The sequence below is a fragment of the Paramacrobiotus metropolitanus genome, unplaced genomic scaffold (assembly GCF_019649055.1).
Source record: "Paramacrobiotus metropolitanus isolate TYO unplaced genomic scaffold, Prichtersi_v1.0 Parri_scaffold0000070, whole genome shotgun sequence".
NCBI lineage: Eukaryota > Metazoa > Tardigrada > Eutardigrada > Parachela > Macrobiotidae > Paramacrobiotus > Paramacrobiotus metropolitanus.
In genome coordinates this window covers 535,376-552,572 of record NW_026570290.1, presented here as the reverse complement: position 1 = coordinate 552,572, position 17,197 = coordinate 535,376, and the positions used below count along the sequence as shown (strand labels likewise).

The window sequence follows — 17,197 nt, the reverse complement described above, 5'->3', positions numbered from 1 at the left end:
GTAGCATAGCAACGATATGTTGTACATATTTATACTTGATATTACACGAGGATGTTATGTTGTGATATTACATAATTAGTAAGAAGACGTCAGAGAACTAAGTAAAGTCGTGACATAACTTGGCGTGAAGGCCATTTTTTTTGTGGTATTCAACGAATGTCTCTGGACGATATTGGTATTGATTATACCACGAATGTGTTGACCACGTCCGGCCCGTCTACTATGGCAAAAGCAAAGGAATCCCCGACGCTGCTCAAGTTCGAGCCAGGCTCCATGGTGTGGAAAGCATGGCGTTCCCGTTATAACAACTATGTTAAAATACTGGAACTCACCACAGAGGACGATCAAAAGCGGCTGCTCTTGGACTCACTAGGAGTGGAAGCACATGAGATGCTGTTTGCCATGTGTCTTCCACAAGATCCCGCAGAGCTAAAGTTGGATGAAGTCATTGCCCATCTCGAGCATGCATACGTAAAGAAGACACTGCAGTCAACAGAATGGGCGAACTTTTTCCTCCTGAAGCAGGAAGTTGGTGAAACCCTTTTGGATTTTGCCAATAAGCTGCGGAGGAAGGCCGTGTTGTGTTCTTTTCCGGCGGACGCGTTGGAGGGGAACATGCGTGCGGCCTTCCTAAACGGAGTCCAAAATGAAGCGACGCAGCGCCATTTACGAACCAAGGAAATTGATGTTCTGGCGAAAGCGCTGAATATCGCAGAGCAGTATGAGCTGGCGCAGCTGAAGCGGACAGCCACTACTACTGAAGTGGCGAGGATCGACGGCGGCCAGAAGGGACGTTCGGAGCCACATCCGAAGGGACGTAACGGTGGTACTCGGCCTGGGCGTGGTGACGGCAACAGTGGCAAGATGGCTGGCAGCAGCGGCGCATGCTACGCGTGTGGCGGAAAAGGGCATGTGAAGGCGGATTGCTGGGCGAAGGAAGCGACGTGCAGAAAGTGCGGCAAGAAAGGTCACGTCGCAAAGGCGTGCAAGCCTCCGCCGAAGGGCGACAGAGGCGGCGGTGGCCGTCGGACGTGGACAGTGCAGGAAGACTTCGACGTCCTGGCTATCGGGGAAGAAGTGGGTGGATCGATTCGGGTACCGATTACCTTGAATCATGCCCGTGTATCCATGCTGTTGGATACGGGATCAGGTGTGACGATCATCACGGCGAGCACGTGGAGACAGATCGGCTCGCCGAAGCTGACGCCTTATGCCACACCACTACAAAGTTTCACGGGCCATCCGATCCAGGTGATCGGAAGTGCAACGATGCCGGTGGTATATGGCCGAGCAAGGAAGTCACTGCCTGTCGTCGTCGTAGACCGTGGAGGTGACGTGCTGGGGCGTGACTGGATCAAAGCGCTAGATCTGAGTCATTTAAGTCTCAAAGAACTGCAGGTGTCTTCGGTGTCAAAGGTCACCGCCCGCGCAACTGTCCAGAGCATCCTGGATCGCCACAGCAGCGTATTTCGCGAGGAACTTGGGCACTGCAAAGAGTTTAAGGCTCACCTCTACCTAAAGGAAGGCGCGAAGCCGGTCTTTTGTAAGCCACGAACGGTCCCGTTCGCCTATCGGGACGCAGTGGAGAAAGACCTGGACCGCTTGGTGGAAAGAGAGATACTCACGCCTGTGGAGCATGCGGACTGGGCTGCACCTATTGTTGGAACGCAAAAGCGAGCAGGAGACATCCGCACGTGTGCTGACCTGAGCACAGGTTTGAATGACTCGCTCGACGTGCAAACCTATCCGCTGCCCACTCCCGACGAGTTGTTTGCTAAGTTGAACGGGGGTGACAAGTTCAGCAGCCTGGATCTGGCTGAAGCGTATGCGCAAATAGAGCTGGACGACAAAAGTAAGCAGCTTGTCGTCATCAACACGCATAAAGGTCTGTTCAGGTACAACCGTTTGCCGTTTGGAGTCGCAAGCGGACCAAGCATATTCCAACATATCATTGAGCGCATACTGCAAGGCTGCGAGGGCGTGGCAGTGTACATTGACGACATTATCGTTACGGGCAAGACGGACGAGGAACACCAGCGAAACTTGGAAGCGGTGTTAGAACGGCTGGAGAAGTACGGACTGCGAGTGAAACTGTCAAAGTGCAGATTCATGCAGGAATCGGTCGAATACTTGGGTTTTGTGGTGGACCGTCGCGGGCGACATATTTCCCATGATCGCATGAAAGCACTGGTGGATATGAAGATGCCCACCAACGTCAGTGAGTTACGTGCATACCTGGGCATGGTAAATCACTACGCCAAGTTCGTACCGAATTTGTCCGCAAAGTGCAGTCCGTTTCACCGCCTATTAAAGTCCGGCGCACCATGAGAATGGACGACGGAGTGTGCAAAGCAGTTTCAAGCACTCAAGGAAGAAATTGTCCACGCAACGTTCCTGGTGCATTTCAATCCCGCAATGCCGTTGGTGCTGGCAGCGGATGCGTCGCAGTATGGTGTGGGTGCGGTGTTGTGTCACCGTTTTCCCGACGGAACGGAAAGGCCGATTGCGCACGCGTCCAAGAGCCTGTCAGCGGCGGAAAAGAATTACGGGCCAATTGAAAAAGAGGCACTCGCGCTCGTCTACGGCTGTAAGAAATTCCATCAGTACGTGGCCGGCAGGGAGTTTACGCTGTTAACGGATCACAAGCCGTTACTGAGCGTATTCGGCAAGCGGAAAGGTGTCCCAGTGGTCATGGCCAATCGACTTCAGCGGTGGGCGCTGTTGCTCATGGGATATACGTTTTCCATAGAGTACCGCCGCACCGAGGAGTTTGGTCAAGCGGATGGCCTCAGCCGACTGCCGCTCCACTCCACACAGCTGGAGAAATACCCAAACCTGGGGATGGACAACGTAGCGAGCGCGCTGCATGTGGAAAGTGCCGAAAACATACCCGTGTCCGTGGAAGACATCGCAAGGGAAACGGCTGCCGATGCGGAGCTCCAGGAAGTACGCCAGTGCATCAGTCGCGGCTGGCCGGACTCCGTAAGCGATCGGATTCGACCGTATAAGAAGGTACAGCACGAGCTGGGCGTGCTGAATGGCTGTGTGTGCTGGGGATCGCGCACGGTTATTCCCGCGAAGTATCGTCCCAGGATACTGAAGCACCTACACGCAGCACACATGGGCGCCGGGAAAATGAAAGGAGAAGCGCGAGGCTACTGTTGGTGGCCATCGATGGACAGGGACATCGAGCAAGTCGCCAAGGACTGCCGAATATGCACCGAGCGCGCGGGTGAGACGGCGAAAGTTCCACTAGCGCAGTGGCCGGTACCCGATGCTCCCTGGAAGCGCGATCACATGGACTTTGCCGGTCCATATCGAGGCACGATGTTGCTCGTGGTTGTAGACGCAATGTTCAAATGGCCCGAAGTGGTGCAAATGAAGCACGCAACGACGGAAGGAGTGATGGAGGCGCTACTCACGATGTTCAGTCGTTACGGTGTGTGCAATGAAGTTGTGTCGGACAACGGCACACCATTCACTTCGCAGCAATTTGTGGATTTCTGCAGCAAGTATGGCATTAAGCACACCAGGACGCCTCCAGGTCACCCGCAGTCAAACGGCCAGGCCGAGCTGTACGTGCAGACCGTTAAAGACGGCGTTGCAAAGTTGATGGCCGACTGCCATGCGCTGCCGGATGCGTTGCGCCAGTTCCTGTGGCGTTATCGAAGTGCGCCACATGCAACGACCGGACAGTCACCGGCCGAACTGTTTATCGGACGGAAGCTCCGATCGACGTTGGACCTTTTGGTTCCCGTCATGGCAACCGCGACAGAGCGCAATCGCGAGCGATACCAGAAGAATTTCGATAAGCGGACGAAATCGAAGGAGTTCCACAGCGGCCAGCTGGTGCTGGTGCGCGACTACCGGTTGAACCGCACAGTTGATTGGATAAGCGGAAAGTTGGTCAGACGTTACGGCACAAAGGTGTGGGACGTCAAAGTCGGCGATCTGATGTGGCGTCGACATGTAAATCAGATGCGACCACGAAGTTGGCTTGAAATGCACGAAATGGTAGAAGCGGAAATCCCACCATCAGCCAACGCGGAAGCAACACCGCCTGCCATTGCTAATGACCTTCCGGAAGTGACCACTGAAGCCTTGCCAACGTCTACTGCAAACGATGCAGAGACTGTTGAAACGGAACCTGATCAGCCGAAAGCTCAACCCGATGCGGTGAAGGTTTCCCAACCGCAGAAGCCCGTAGAAACCAAGCATGCCACCGTGAATAAGCCGCAGGCTACGAAGCCCAAGAAGACAAAACCGGAACCGGTGGAACCGCGTCGTACAGCTAGGGCGAACGCTGGAATAGCTCCCAAGCTGTTATTGCATGAGCAAATAAGTTCTGTTTTTGTTTGTGTTTGTGAAGTGGGTTCCCCACTTGGGGAAGGTGTCATTGTAGCATAGAAACGATATGTTGTACATATTTATACTTGATATTACACGAGGATGTTATGTTGTGATATTACATAATTAGTAAGAAGACGTCAGAGAACTAAGTAAAGTCGTGACAAGGAGAGTATATTATGTACACTAAACTGCAGCAAAAACCCTTGAGGGATGTTATCGGGAATTATGCTGGATGCCATTTATTACCGCATGGACATCCGTACCAATGGCTGCGCCGTTAACTACCCTATGTTGGTGGAATGGAACATGTCTCTACTTTTTCTTTTATACATGGGACCCTGGTTAATACAAATTACGGCGTTGCCGTTGATCATCCACAAACATCGCGTTCGCCGTCGTGAGCGACGCCGCCTGGGAGCGGTTGTCGTGCAAGCTGTAAACCCTACTGATGGGGTTGTCTGTGTATCGCGGAATAACGCTGGTTCTAACAACAGCCCCAGTGACGATGTACAACGGTGCAGCAAAGCAAAGCAGCAGCAGGCCCTTGTATTGCTAACGTTGTTAACGATAAGTGCCGTTATCTGTTGGACGCCGAACACACTGGTCTACGCAATATATAGCGTGATCCCACCACCGGAAGATGTTACAATATTTTCAGGTGTAACTTGTTTGTTCGGTGCCCAGATGGTTATGGATCCTCTGATCTTCCTGTTTTCCCTGTCGGATCTTTGGCTGGCGTTTCGGGAACTAATAAGCAGTGTGCTCTCCAAATTCCGAGCACAAATGAGGAATTTCTCTTAACAGAGCGTACACACCCTCAGTGCTTTTCAAGATCGTGACCTTTCTAACCGGCAGTAATAGGTAATTTGCCGCACATCTCAAATGGTTTTAGCTTTAAATGTTTAGCGTGCTCTTTTGGCATGGGATAAGTTAACTTCGTTTGCATGTTCCGTTTGCATGCTCAAAATGACACCTAATCGACAACTAGGGGAACTATCTGAAGGAGTTGCGCGTCAACTTCCCTCTAAGCAACGGAAACGATTTCTTATGGTTTCAGTCCCTTATGGAACCAGCGATCCTCTACGAAATGACGACGTTATGATAGATTCGAAGAAAGAAGCGCCCAGGTGCGCAGTGACTGCGCACTGACGACTCACATCAACCTCGCACATGTGTCGAAGGACTCTTACCGGAAACAATTAATTTTGCCAATGATGCGCGTCGAATGAATAAGTTATGTCACCTGCCATTAATGATTTTATAAAACCAGTTCGTTATACGACGTTTTCGTCGAAATGACCAGTAAGACTTGCTTATCTGTTGTACGGAATCAAAGCGTTAATTTTTACTGTATCAACAGTAACACTTCCTAATGTAACCCGTTGTTGTGTTAGTACCTGTATTACTACTCTCTTACCAGTCCTATTAAACCCGGCGGCGTTGCAACCGGTTTTGTTTTGCAACGCCGATGAGAATTATTGAAATGGATGCTTACAGCTTGCCAGCATGGTGCCCGGCTTGGATGACTCTTGGTTGTATTATCGCCAAGATATTTGCTTAAACGGATTCTCAGTAATGCAATGAAGATCAGTGGGTAGAGAAAATTACATTGTCCACTACATTTACAGATAAGGCAAAATTTTAAGTCTAATTGTCTAACAATAGTCGATGCTCAGCTAATTTAGTCACAATTTACACATACGCAGATATTCAGGCTTTGTGAGTACGACGTTCCTTGTGTTCATTGTAAGTTCTCAATAATCAAACAAATCACAAAAAAAGCAATATTCGCGTGTAAGTTGCACTAGACGGTTAAAAAAATAATGCCAAAGAACCATCGGGAACGGGAACAAAGTAAAAGATTCTGCGAATGTACTGTACAGTAAACATGAAATTTAGCGCTATCCATAATTGTACTGTACGTACCACATTTTGTGTTATTTCCGTTAAGGCGAAGGAATCGTTGATCGCACACTTACCCCTCTGTACTGTATTTACTCCGTGAAAATAACCGGAAATCCACGATAAACAGATAGCATGGCGTACGTTGTATGTTTATCGTTGGTAGCAGGTAATTTTTCCGGAGAAAATGCGTCCACTGCATGCCCGTGCCAGTGGGATAAGCATCCCATACCTATAATATCACTCTTCTATATATTGTTCTCGTCAAACTTTGCGTACACAAGGCAATTAAACTACCTATACAGTTAGGGAAACATTCGGCAAACAAAGGCAAAAAACTGGATTTGACCAGGACTCAACGCTTGCGCACTAAACTAATAATCTGCAGCCAGGCGCTTTGGACGCAGCAGATGACATAGGCATGGCACTGGTAGTGGTAGCTGATAAAGATACCGCGGTACCGATAGGATACGCTTTGTTTTTGTTTTGTTTTTACGGTACTTATTCAGATAACCTATGCAGGGTGCGGAATGCGGATATTGACCTACTGTGCCACGGAACCGTTATAGCTGCACGCCAACATGAGGACACTTTCCCATCCAGTTGCGTCGTCTACAACGACTGCGGCCGGATTACTACCTCACTCCGCTCCGTACAATGGGCCAGAATAAAGCGTTATGCGTTGTATAAATTAAATTATGGATTTGTTTTCACCAGTCTTGCCACTTCCCTGAATCCTGATTATGCCTTTTACTCGTGCAGGGCTTGGCGTTGCAAGTCAACGCAGTCAGGTTCCGGATGTGTTTGTTTTTGAAAAATGGCGAACGATATAGAGTTTTTGCAGGAATCAGCCATCATCGACTGCAACGTTGACTTTGTAAACACACCACGGCAGAGAAATGAACTTGACATCCATTTGACATCCGATCAAGTCCGTTTCTTTGCATGAAGCCTAATGGACATCCGATCTTTGAATGAACCCTAATGAGCTTTTTGTCCCGTAACATGTATCAAGGGAGGGACAGAACGGCTTACGGTATTGCAAGGCCCCAGTAGCATCGTATGTGCTTGATAGCGTTGCCTCTAGTTGTTTTGTCTTAAGCGTGACGGCCAATGCGTTAATGCTGGTAATTTTTATTTGTGTGAGGACCATCATCCGTCGAAAACCATTCTACATTTCGTAATTTAATTGTTATCAGTTTATCTACTGCATCTGGGAAACTGATATGGGCATTGGAGTTTATTTTATTCCTGGTGCTGGACTGTGAATAACAGTGTTGTTAGCACGGTGTGTCTTTAATGTATTTGTGAGTACATTTTGCGTGAGCACGCCGCCGCCGTACACTCTCGTACACGGTAGCACGTCAGTTCTCTGATATCCGTTTTGCTGCCCGGCAATTTGCTGACCAACATATTGATTCACACAACCTGCTGACCGGCAGGTAACTAATCGATGAATCGACGTTTTGCTTAAAATTATTTTGTTGACCGACAGCTTGCCCATCGGTGTGGTTTCTAGGTTTCTTAGCTTTTTGGGTGTTTTTTATAGGGTTTTCTTGGCTCACCTTGGTTTCTTTGCTTGCCTTAGTTTTTATGTTTTTCTTTTGTTCTTCTCTGTTTCTTATATTGGGCGTTGTCTTATGTTTTCTTATAACATTTTCTTTTGTCTTCCTATATTTTTTTAATTTATTCTGTTTACTATATTTTATTTTTGTTACCTTACTTTTTTTATGTTATTCTTTTGTTTCTTTAATTTTTGACATGTTTGCCATATGTTTTCTTATGTTTGCTTACGATTCGTTATGTTTATTAGGTTAACAGATTGTCGGGGTTCAGCAAATTGTGACGGTTTTAATTGTCGTTCAGCAACATGTCGATCGCCGAGTTGTCCTTTCAACAAATTGTCGGGAAAACATTTTGTCGATCAGCAATAAGTCGTTAGCCAGTTGCCGGTCAGCAAAATCGCGGTCAGCAAATTGTCGGTATGCCGTTAATTTCTTGCCAATTGTACAGTACTGTACCGTAGCACACCGAGAAATTTTACAGTACTGTAAAATTGGCAAGAAATTAACGGTATTGCGACGTCACACCACCCGCCTCACCCTTCTGCTGCTCTTCTGTGATACATTAAAAGAAGATTGACGAGGATATTTGTTTAATACTCTTGCACAGATATTTGTGATTTTCAGGTGTTTAGAAAACATCATAATACTGCCGAAGAACCGTGATCGACAGCGGTTTGTTAGACATTTACATAGAGACATCGGTCTCAAGAGGCCACCCGCTGTTAGATTAAGATCATCTGTATGGCCAAACCTTTCGCGCACCTGTATTTAGTTCGTATAATTCGCAATACAGGAAAGCCCCTAGAGTATGACTTGGGTATGGCGAACGGTGAAGACAAAAAGAATGACCTGGTAAACAGAATTAATATGGCGATGTAAGAGGAATTTTTCTGGCAACCTCTTCAGGCTGGAGGATAATATGCGTCACGGTAGTGCGATATTTTCACAGAATCCACGCTTATGTTTGCATTAACAAACTGCGACTTATAAAACAGCAGAGTTTGGTGTGGTGATCATGTGAACTGCAGCACTTACCAACGAAACACCAGTCAAAAAATCGATGGTGGACGAATGTTTCGCTCAGCCCATCAGACCGGATTTACTAGACAATGTTAGTAAGTTATGACGACTACAAGCGGTGGTCCCTCGCCAATCATTCGACTACCACTGATGTGCAGCGAAACTGGTCATCGTTTCCTGAACCAATCAGAAACGCAACCCAAATCAACGGCACTATTTACCAGCAACAGTTAATATGGTGGTATGGTGTTTCCATGTCGTTTTGTGGACTGGGCGGAGCGGCATATATCCTGCTGATGGGTGCCGTATGGGAACACTGGCAAGTGTCCAAACGAAACAGTGGACGTGATCGGAGCGGCACGCGACTGCTCATCGTCCATGCCACCGCTGTGGAAATGGTTATGTGCTGTATCAATAATCCGATTAGCTTCACGCAGATCCTTTATGCCCAATATCCAGTAAGACATTCACTGTGCGTTGTGTGTCAGTTGTTACTGACGCTTTTATGTTAAATGACAAATTCATCTAAAATCTTTAGCACCATTATAATGTTAAGTTGTGTTTAAACTACAGAACGCTTTTTGTTGAAAAAAGATTGGAAACTACATCCTAAACAAATTTTTTTGCTAAATTAAGAAAATGTGCCGCGGTATATGGTACAAAATCCATGTACAGAAACGGGAGCTTTGCTTCTGCGCACTGTCGAGAACTTTGTTTCGTTGCTTCATAACAGTCTGTGGCAAAATGATTTTATGCAAAAAAAGGAAACTGTTTCTACGTTCAAAATCCGGCTAGTTAGTTCCGGGTAAAATTAAATTTCAAAAGTATGATAGTTCTTACAGTTTTTTTCAATCTTTCTGACCAGTTCTGAGATTTTTAAAACAATTTTAGAACTGTAATTTAGCGCACCTAATAACGGTTTTTGTTTTTTCGCACGTTTACGTCAAAAAATTAGAATAAAATCAGTCCATAATAAGTCTTTGGGGGCACATCTCGCATTTAAACAATTTGATTTTTTATTTCACCCATCTCTACCTAACCAATTACTGCGCGGAGAAAGCATTCTCATAAATAACTTAAAGGATGTCATAAAGCGACGCAATAAAATGTGTTTGAGAGTCCGCCAAAGCAAAATTTGCCGTTCATGCACATTAATTTTATTTTCTATCAGATTTGTATGCTACTACATACCGGCACACTTTCCTGGCTTGTAGACGATTCCCGAGATAATTTAATTTACTGTGCTTGTCATTAACTTATAGCGCCTAATCATGTTTGTTTCTGCAAAGGTCACCCCAACAGTCTGCTTCTTCATTCAAGCCCCTTTCGCAATATTCCGTACCGCCGGCTACTATTCCTCGGCCTTCCTGGCCATAAACCGTTTTGTCGCACTCTGCTTTCCCATTCATTTCCGCTCCTATTGGACTAAGCAAAGCCTAAACATAATTTTCATCCTTATTACTTGGCTCGTCACTGCCGCGAATTTTGTTCCGCTCATAATCGGTCGGGAATTGAGATTTGAAATGATCCCACCGACGAATGTTTGTGGTATTAAGCCCCGAACTCCGGAAGCCCGCAAGATCCACCAGACGCTGGTCTCACATCTACCATTAGCGTTGGTGTGGAGTATTTATGCGCTAATGCTTGGATTCGTTGCTGTGCAAAAGCTTTCGGGCCGAATTAACCAGACATCAGCGTCGTATCGGCGCTCCTTGCAACTGGCGCTCGTCCTGTTGGTGTCGGCACTCTGGCATTGCGTCTGCTTTTATCCGCAGCCTTTATTGACGCTCTTCGAAGACAAGGGTTTAGCGCGTCTAACCCCGGACACGCTTCTGTGGTTGCGATTCATCTTTCTATTAGGATATGGTGGCAATCCGGTAATCGTACCTCTGCACTTGTTTAAAAATTTTGCGCTGTACTCTGTAAATTAGTACGTACATTGTGTTTTCCGGCGACAGTTGGTCACAGAGTGGCAGGGCAATGAAGGCATACATACTGTATTGGCGACATCTCTAATGAACTTCAATACTTTGATGCGTCCGGCCTTCTGCTCCTGATATTTAAAGCAGCATAATTGTGGGCGCTCATGGACGAAAAAAAACATATCTGTTATCTGACATACTCCCATCTGCCCAGGGTGCCGCATGCGAACCTAGGAGCCTGCCATTTCGCCGCACTTAAATTCAATGCGCAACTTTTCGCCGGAAACATTTCACCCAGGGACATGCGGACGCTGTAACATTTCAAGGCTGAGGCATATTGCTTTGCGACTTTTTCACTTTGTGATCTTTGGCTGCAAGAAGTCTGATTCTGACAGTTCGTTTCGAGTCTCGCATGGTGCTACAATTCGCAAAAACATTCAGTACACTTGTTTTCAAAGCTTTCCAAGGTCGCCAGATATCTAAGTTTTTCTTGTCACTCCTTGCTTTTTTGTGTTTCTTATTCTTTCTTATGTTTTTTCTTATGTCTTCTCAGGTCTTATGATTTCTGAGGTTGTTTTAGTTGTTCCTAGGTTTCTTATGTTTTTTTGATTTTCAGATTTTCCTGGATTGCTTTTCCTTGGTTTCCTTGACTGCTTCATCAGGTCCAACAAACGAATTGTTTCAAAGACGAAGAGTCTCAGCGTCGAAATCGCCTAGCTAGAAAATGTCTTGTGGCGTTACGTCCCCCCGACCAAATGTCCCGCGACGAAACGTCGCCCGGCAAAATGTCTTCGACAAATGTCCAGAGTTCAGTTTTCATCGGCGAAATTTCGCCTTTTGCAGATGTTTCCCGCGCTTCTTACGAAAATTATGAAGTCTACTCCCTCCCTTCCTTGAAACTGTGTCTCCGCAGAAAATTTGCTGCCGTTTTATACGCAATAAATGGGCTGAATTGCTCAAAGCCCATAACCCGCGCTTTGGCAGTCTTGCATATAATCGAGGTAAAATTTCTGAATAATCGTCAACAGATGATGTATTGCTGGTTGCAGGTAATCTTCTTCACTATGAATCAAGAATATCGCTCCATGCTCAAACGATGGATGAGCTCTGTCCAGGAAATGAAATTTCGCGACTGCGGGATGAAAGTGAACCCCAGCATCAACGCGTCCACTACGGTCCGTACAAGCCGGAAACTTAATTTTACATTGTCTACCTCATCCAAGAATATTTGACTAGTAGTTGGACACGTGCGGTTTTGATTTGTTATCAGATGTCACTCAGTAATGTGGTGGTACAAAAGCTTAGACACGTATGACTGCTGATGGGGTACTGTCGCACTGAGTATGCTGTGTGCGGTATTGAATAATGTTTCGCACTAAAAATGGGATATTTAACAATTCACAAGGCAAAAAATGCGTGATTTTTGATCATGCATTTTTCCCACTGACTATCACGAATATCTCGGACTACGGACGACGGCGTTAGCAGGGTGCGACTTCTGACCAAAGCAGTTTACAGCAACGGGTTATTGTGATGCTGAAATTTTTGTCTGATAAAAAACAATAAAAGTATTATTGTGTACTGCACATTTATTAGCACAAGCCAGTTACAACACATGGGTTTGCAAAACAAAAACAGAGTGTACTCACATAAACCTGGTAGCGCAATGACTGGTAGTTTCGCTCTCACTTAGACAGTACGAATTTCACATTGCTCAGACAGTACGAATCAGGTATAGGGTTATCTGAATTTTCAATTTTTGCAAAATTCTTTATTTCTTATCAAATCGATAACGAGCTCGGAGAGGAGGAAAACTATAAAGAGAATGAGCAATGCGTTTTGAGAAATTCTTGCGATTAAGGCCAGGCCAGTTATAACTAGCCTTACAACGTGAACGGGTAATTGATTTTTTTTTCACGTTTCTGCTGGTTTTGTTCATATTTTTATCTGAACAGGCACTGTAAAAAGTTATTAAAAATTTAATCCGCATCAAGTAGCGCAAGGGTGCACTTTTAAACATCCCTAAAGCATCCGCGACGCCGATGTTAGCCGCGCCCTTTATCACGTAATCCGACCCGATAATATTGATTACCATAATGTCACGCCGTACGAAGATTTTATAATGAGCGTCTGTCATTCCGTTGACAGGCTATTTAATACTAGCATAATTATTTGATAAAGTTCATCACTCCCATGTTAAATGAAGAAAAAGCTCAAATGGGCAAACCGCCCTACTGTTAATTTCATTCTACAGCTTCCACAGCTGCCCATAACGTTTGGTGTTCCATCTAGAAAAGCGACCTGTTTTGGGAGCAAATGCGCTTGAACCATAACACGTAATACTGAATGAAGCAAATCTTTGCTACTCGTAATAAAGTAATTGATTTCCTAAGGAAACGGCACTCTGGCACAGTGTCTCCTTCTTGCCGCATTCGGCGCTGACATTCTTGACCGCAGTGGCACCGCCACGCCAAAGAGACTAAGAAATTTAAGTAAAATTTGTTGTCGGACTTTGCTGTGGGTCCTTAAAAAATCAACCATTACAGTCAAACAAAAGGGTAACGATTTGACTTCGAAAATACTAGCTTGAAATAACGATATCATGCGTGCACGACAATAATTCTGGTTATATGGATGATTCGCAAATAATTAAGTTAACAAAAAACCTGGTTAATATAGAAAAGCAAAACAGCAAACAGTGGAGCACTGGATTTGTTTTTCGTTAAACTACCTCTGTATAAGCAAAGTGCAAAATGCATGTGCTCACATTCCTTTGTCGAAGCAGTAATTTAATATACTGGACACAATGATCTTACAACATCCGCCGCGGGAGGGGGTAGAGCAGAATTTTTACTATTTTTGGGTTTAGTACGAGGAGGATTGGTGTGGAGTCGGCAGTGAATTTATCGCCTAAAGTTAAATGAACACCTAGTCCACTGGGGTTGATTCCAACCACGGTTGACGGTTAAAAAAAAACCACCACTGGATTGGGTGTTCAGCTTAACTTTAAGCGATAAATTCACTGCCGACTCAACACCAATCCTCCTCGTAGTGTAAAATTGTAAATCAAATACACTTCGCTAACAAATGCGGAATTGGCTTAACAGACGGTGTATTTCTCCTTAGTTACCAGGTTTTACTGTATCTGCATGTACAAAAATTTGATTTTGTCTGCAATTAAAACAGTTTAAGCTCACGTTTAATGATCACGCCACACAGTTTAACGATCACGTTAACAGTTTAACGATCACGCCACACTCCATACGGTTAGCGCTGATGCCGACCAACCACTTCGCAACCTTTTTCTGACTTCCCTTTAAGGGATTTGGCCCGGTACATAGCACCAAATTCATATACATCCACGGCAACTTTCGCTGTCGCGCACTCCCAAACACTTTTTTGCATTGCTTTATGACATTTTCTAGCCAAAGGATTCGTATACATAGGCAAAAAAACCGTTTGTGCGCGCAACATCCGGTTCAGGAGTTATTAAGGAAATAAAATTCCAAAAGTTTAAACGCGCGGAGGTGTACCAAAAGTCTCATTATGCACGAAAACACACATTACTATGAAGATCGTTTTGGTACCGAACCAGCTTTCCACCATTTTTTTCAAATTTTAAAATGAATTTCAAAAATTTTAAAATTCATTTTAAAATCGGAAAAAAATGTTAGAAAGTTGGTTCTGTCCCAAAACGATCTTCTTAGTAATGTGTGTTTTCGTGCAAAATTTGAAGAGCATCGGTTCATAACGAGACTTTTGGTGCACCTCCGCGCGTTTAAACCTTTGGAATTTTATTTCACTAATAACTCCTGAACCGGATGTTGCGCGCACAAACGGTTTTTTTGCCTATGTATACGAATCCTTTGGCTAGAGAATGTCATAAAGCAATGCAAAAAAGTGTTTGGGAGTGCGCGACAGCAAAAGTTCCCGTGTATGTGCCCGAATTTGGTACTATGTACCGGGCCAAATCCCTTAATAAGCGCTTGCGGTTTGTGCACTTGCGGCCTGAGGCCGCGAGTGCACAAACCGCAAGCCACTCTGAGTTCAGTGAACTCAGAATGGTGGTGATATACAAATCATTGGGCAACATATTGTCATAAACACTGTAAAATAGTAGTGTTTGAGAATGTGCGAACGTGAACGTTCCCGTCCAGGTACAGTATAAAGTACTGCACAATAACACACTAACACAAGGTCATCACCCGAAAACGATTGCCTTTCAGGATTCAGATAATATTATGATATTATCAAGCTTGTATGAGAGGAATGTGTTGACATACTTACTTTATAGTCGGTGCATTATGCTACAGGTTGTCGCAAAAGCTTTTTTCAGACTTCCTTTGAATAAACGCCTGTTCTTTCTAGAAGGTGTTGCCTGTAACGCTCATCTTCCGATAACCCTAAACCGTTTATGGGCGGTTTAGTTTCCTGTTTCCTACCGGTTCAATCAAAAGCCGACACTGTTCGTCCTTATTTGTATTAGCGATTGGGCGTATGTTCATATTGTGATGTTATCGGGTTAGTGTGTCATCCAATAAATTACAGAACTTTCGTCCGACCACCAGAGGTGGTGGCCAGAAATTTTTCTGACAGTAGATTCATGAAATTACTTCAGGATCATACAATTTGCCGCAGTACACTGTCCCACTAACACAAGAAAGGCGAAAGCCCCTAGAGCAGCAGCATGTGGGTATGACCAATGGTGAACGTCGGCAGTGTGCAAATCTAACAAACAAAAAATCAATCTGCGGATGTAACTGGAATTTTTCTGGTAACTTCGTCAGGCTCTAGAATAATGTGCGTCACGGTAATGCGATATTCCACGCCATCCACGCTGACAGTTGCATTAACAGATTAACTGCGTCTTACAAAACAGCTGGGTTTGGTTTTGTGATGATGTGAACTGCAGCACTTACCAACAAAGCACAAGTCAGAAAATCGAAGATATATGAATGTTTCGCTTACCCCATCACATCGTTTTTACTACTCAATGTTAGTAAGTTATGACGACTACAAGCGGCAATCATTCGACTAATGTGCACCGAAATTATTCATCTTTACCTGAATTAATCCGAAATACCACCCAAATCAGCGGCACTAACTACCAGCAGCAGTTGATTTTGTGGTATGGTGTTTCCATGTCGTTTTGTGCACTCGGAGGAGCGTCATGTATCCTGCTGATGGTTGCCGTATGGAAACACTGGCAAATGTCCAAGCGGAGAACTGGACGCGATCGCAGCGGCACAAGACTGCTCATCGTCCATGCCACCTCTGTGGAAATGGTTATGTGCTGCATCAGCTGCCCTATCAGCTTTACACAGACCCTTTACGCAGAATATCCAGTAAGACAATCACTTTGCAGTGTGTGTTGTCAAAAATCCGTCTAAAATCTTTCGCAACATTATAACGTTAAGTTAAGTACTGTTTGAACTACGGAATATAACGTGTTTTTTAAAAACAGATTCAAAAATATTTTCTAGGAAAAGAATTAGTCAAAACTAACGAAAGAAAGTGTGCCGCGGAACATGGTACGAAATACATGTATAGAAACCAGCACTTTATGGCTTTCGCGCACTCCCAAAAACATTTTTGCGTTGTTTGGTAACAATTTGTGGCGAAATGATTTTAAGCAAAGTGGAGAAACTGTTTCTACGTTCAAGATCCGGTTAGAAAGTTCTGGGTAAAATAAAATTCCAAAATGTTTGATCGTTCTTACAGCGAACCAAAGCTTTACAGCCCTTTTTTCAACCTTTTTATACCAATTTTGGAATTTTTAAAGCAATCTTATAGAACTCTGATTTGGCGCACGTAAAATAAATCTTTATACTTCTGCTCATTTACGTGAAAAATTTGAATGAATTCAGCCCATAATTAGACTTTCGGGGCACATCTTGCGTTTAAACATTTTGAATTTTTATTTCACACATAATTACCCAACCGAATACTGCGTGCAGAAAAACTTTTCATAAATCATTTAGCTAAAGGATCTCATAAAAGAAAGTAAAAAGTGTTCTGCGAAAACGAGATTTTCCGTTTATGCACATTTATTTTCTACTAGATCTACCTGATCTACGTGTGCACGGTACCGGCACACTTCCCTTACGTATAATTATAAACAATTCATTTAATTTACTATGTTTTCACTGGCTTAAAGTGTCTAATCATGTTTGTTTCTGCAAAGGTCACCCCAATAGTATGCTTCTTCATTCAAGCCCCTTTCGCGATATTCCGTACCGCCGGCTACTATTCCTCGGCCTTCCTGGCCATAAACCGTTTTGTCGCACTCTGCTTTCCCATTCATTTCCGTTCCAATTGGACTAAGCAAAGCCTAAACATAATGTTCATCCTTGTTACGTGGCTCGTCACTGCCGCAAATTTTGTTCCGCTCATAATTGGTCGGGAATTGAGGTTTGAAATGATCCCACCGACGAATGT

At 44.7% G+C, this 17,197-nt stretch overlaps 2 protein-coding genes across 2 annotated transcripts; both read left to right on the top strand.

The window, feature by feature from the left end:
- The first annotated feature begins 156 nt into the window (after nucleotides 1-156).
- On the top strand, nucleotides 157-4,402 carry LOC129594641 (uncharacterized protein K02A2.6-like). The gene is made up of 3 exons (XM_055491393.1): nucleotides 157-2,244; nucleotides 2,356-4,272; nucleotides 4,370-4,402. The coding sequence occupies exons 1-3, from the start codon at nucleotides 157-159 to the stop codon at nucleotides 4,400-4,402; spliced, it is 4,038 nt and encodes a 1,345-aa protein (XP_055347368.1).
- Nucleotides 4,403-10,187: 5,785 nt separating this feature from the next.
- LOC129594707 (uncharacterized) lies at nucleotides 10,188-12,217 on the top strand. The gene is made up of 2 exons (XM_055491483.1): nucleotides 10,188-10,714; nucleotides 11,809-12,217. Exons 1-2 carry the CDS (start codon nucleotides 10,361-10,363, stop codon nucleotides 11,989-11,991), a joined length of 537 nt encoding a protein of 178 aa, XP_055347458.1. The 5' UTR covers nucleotides 10,188-10,360; the 3' UTR covers nucleotides 11,992-12,217.
- The last annotated feature ends 4,980 nt before the right edge of the window (nucleotides 12,218-17,197 follow it).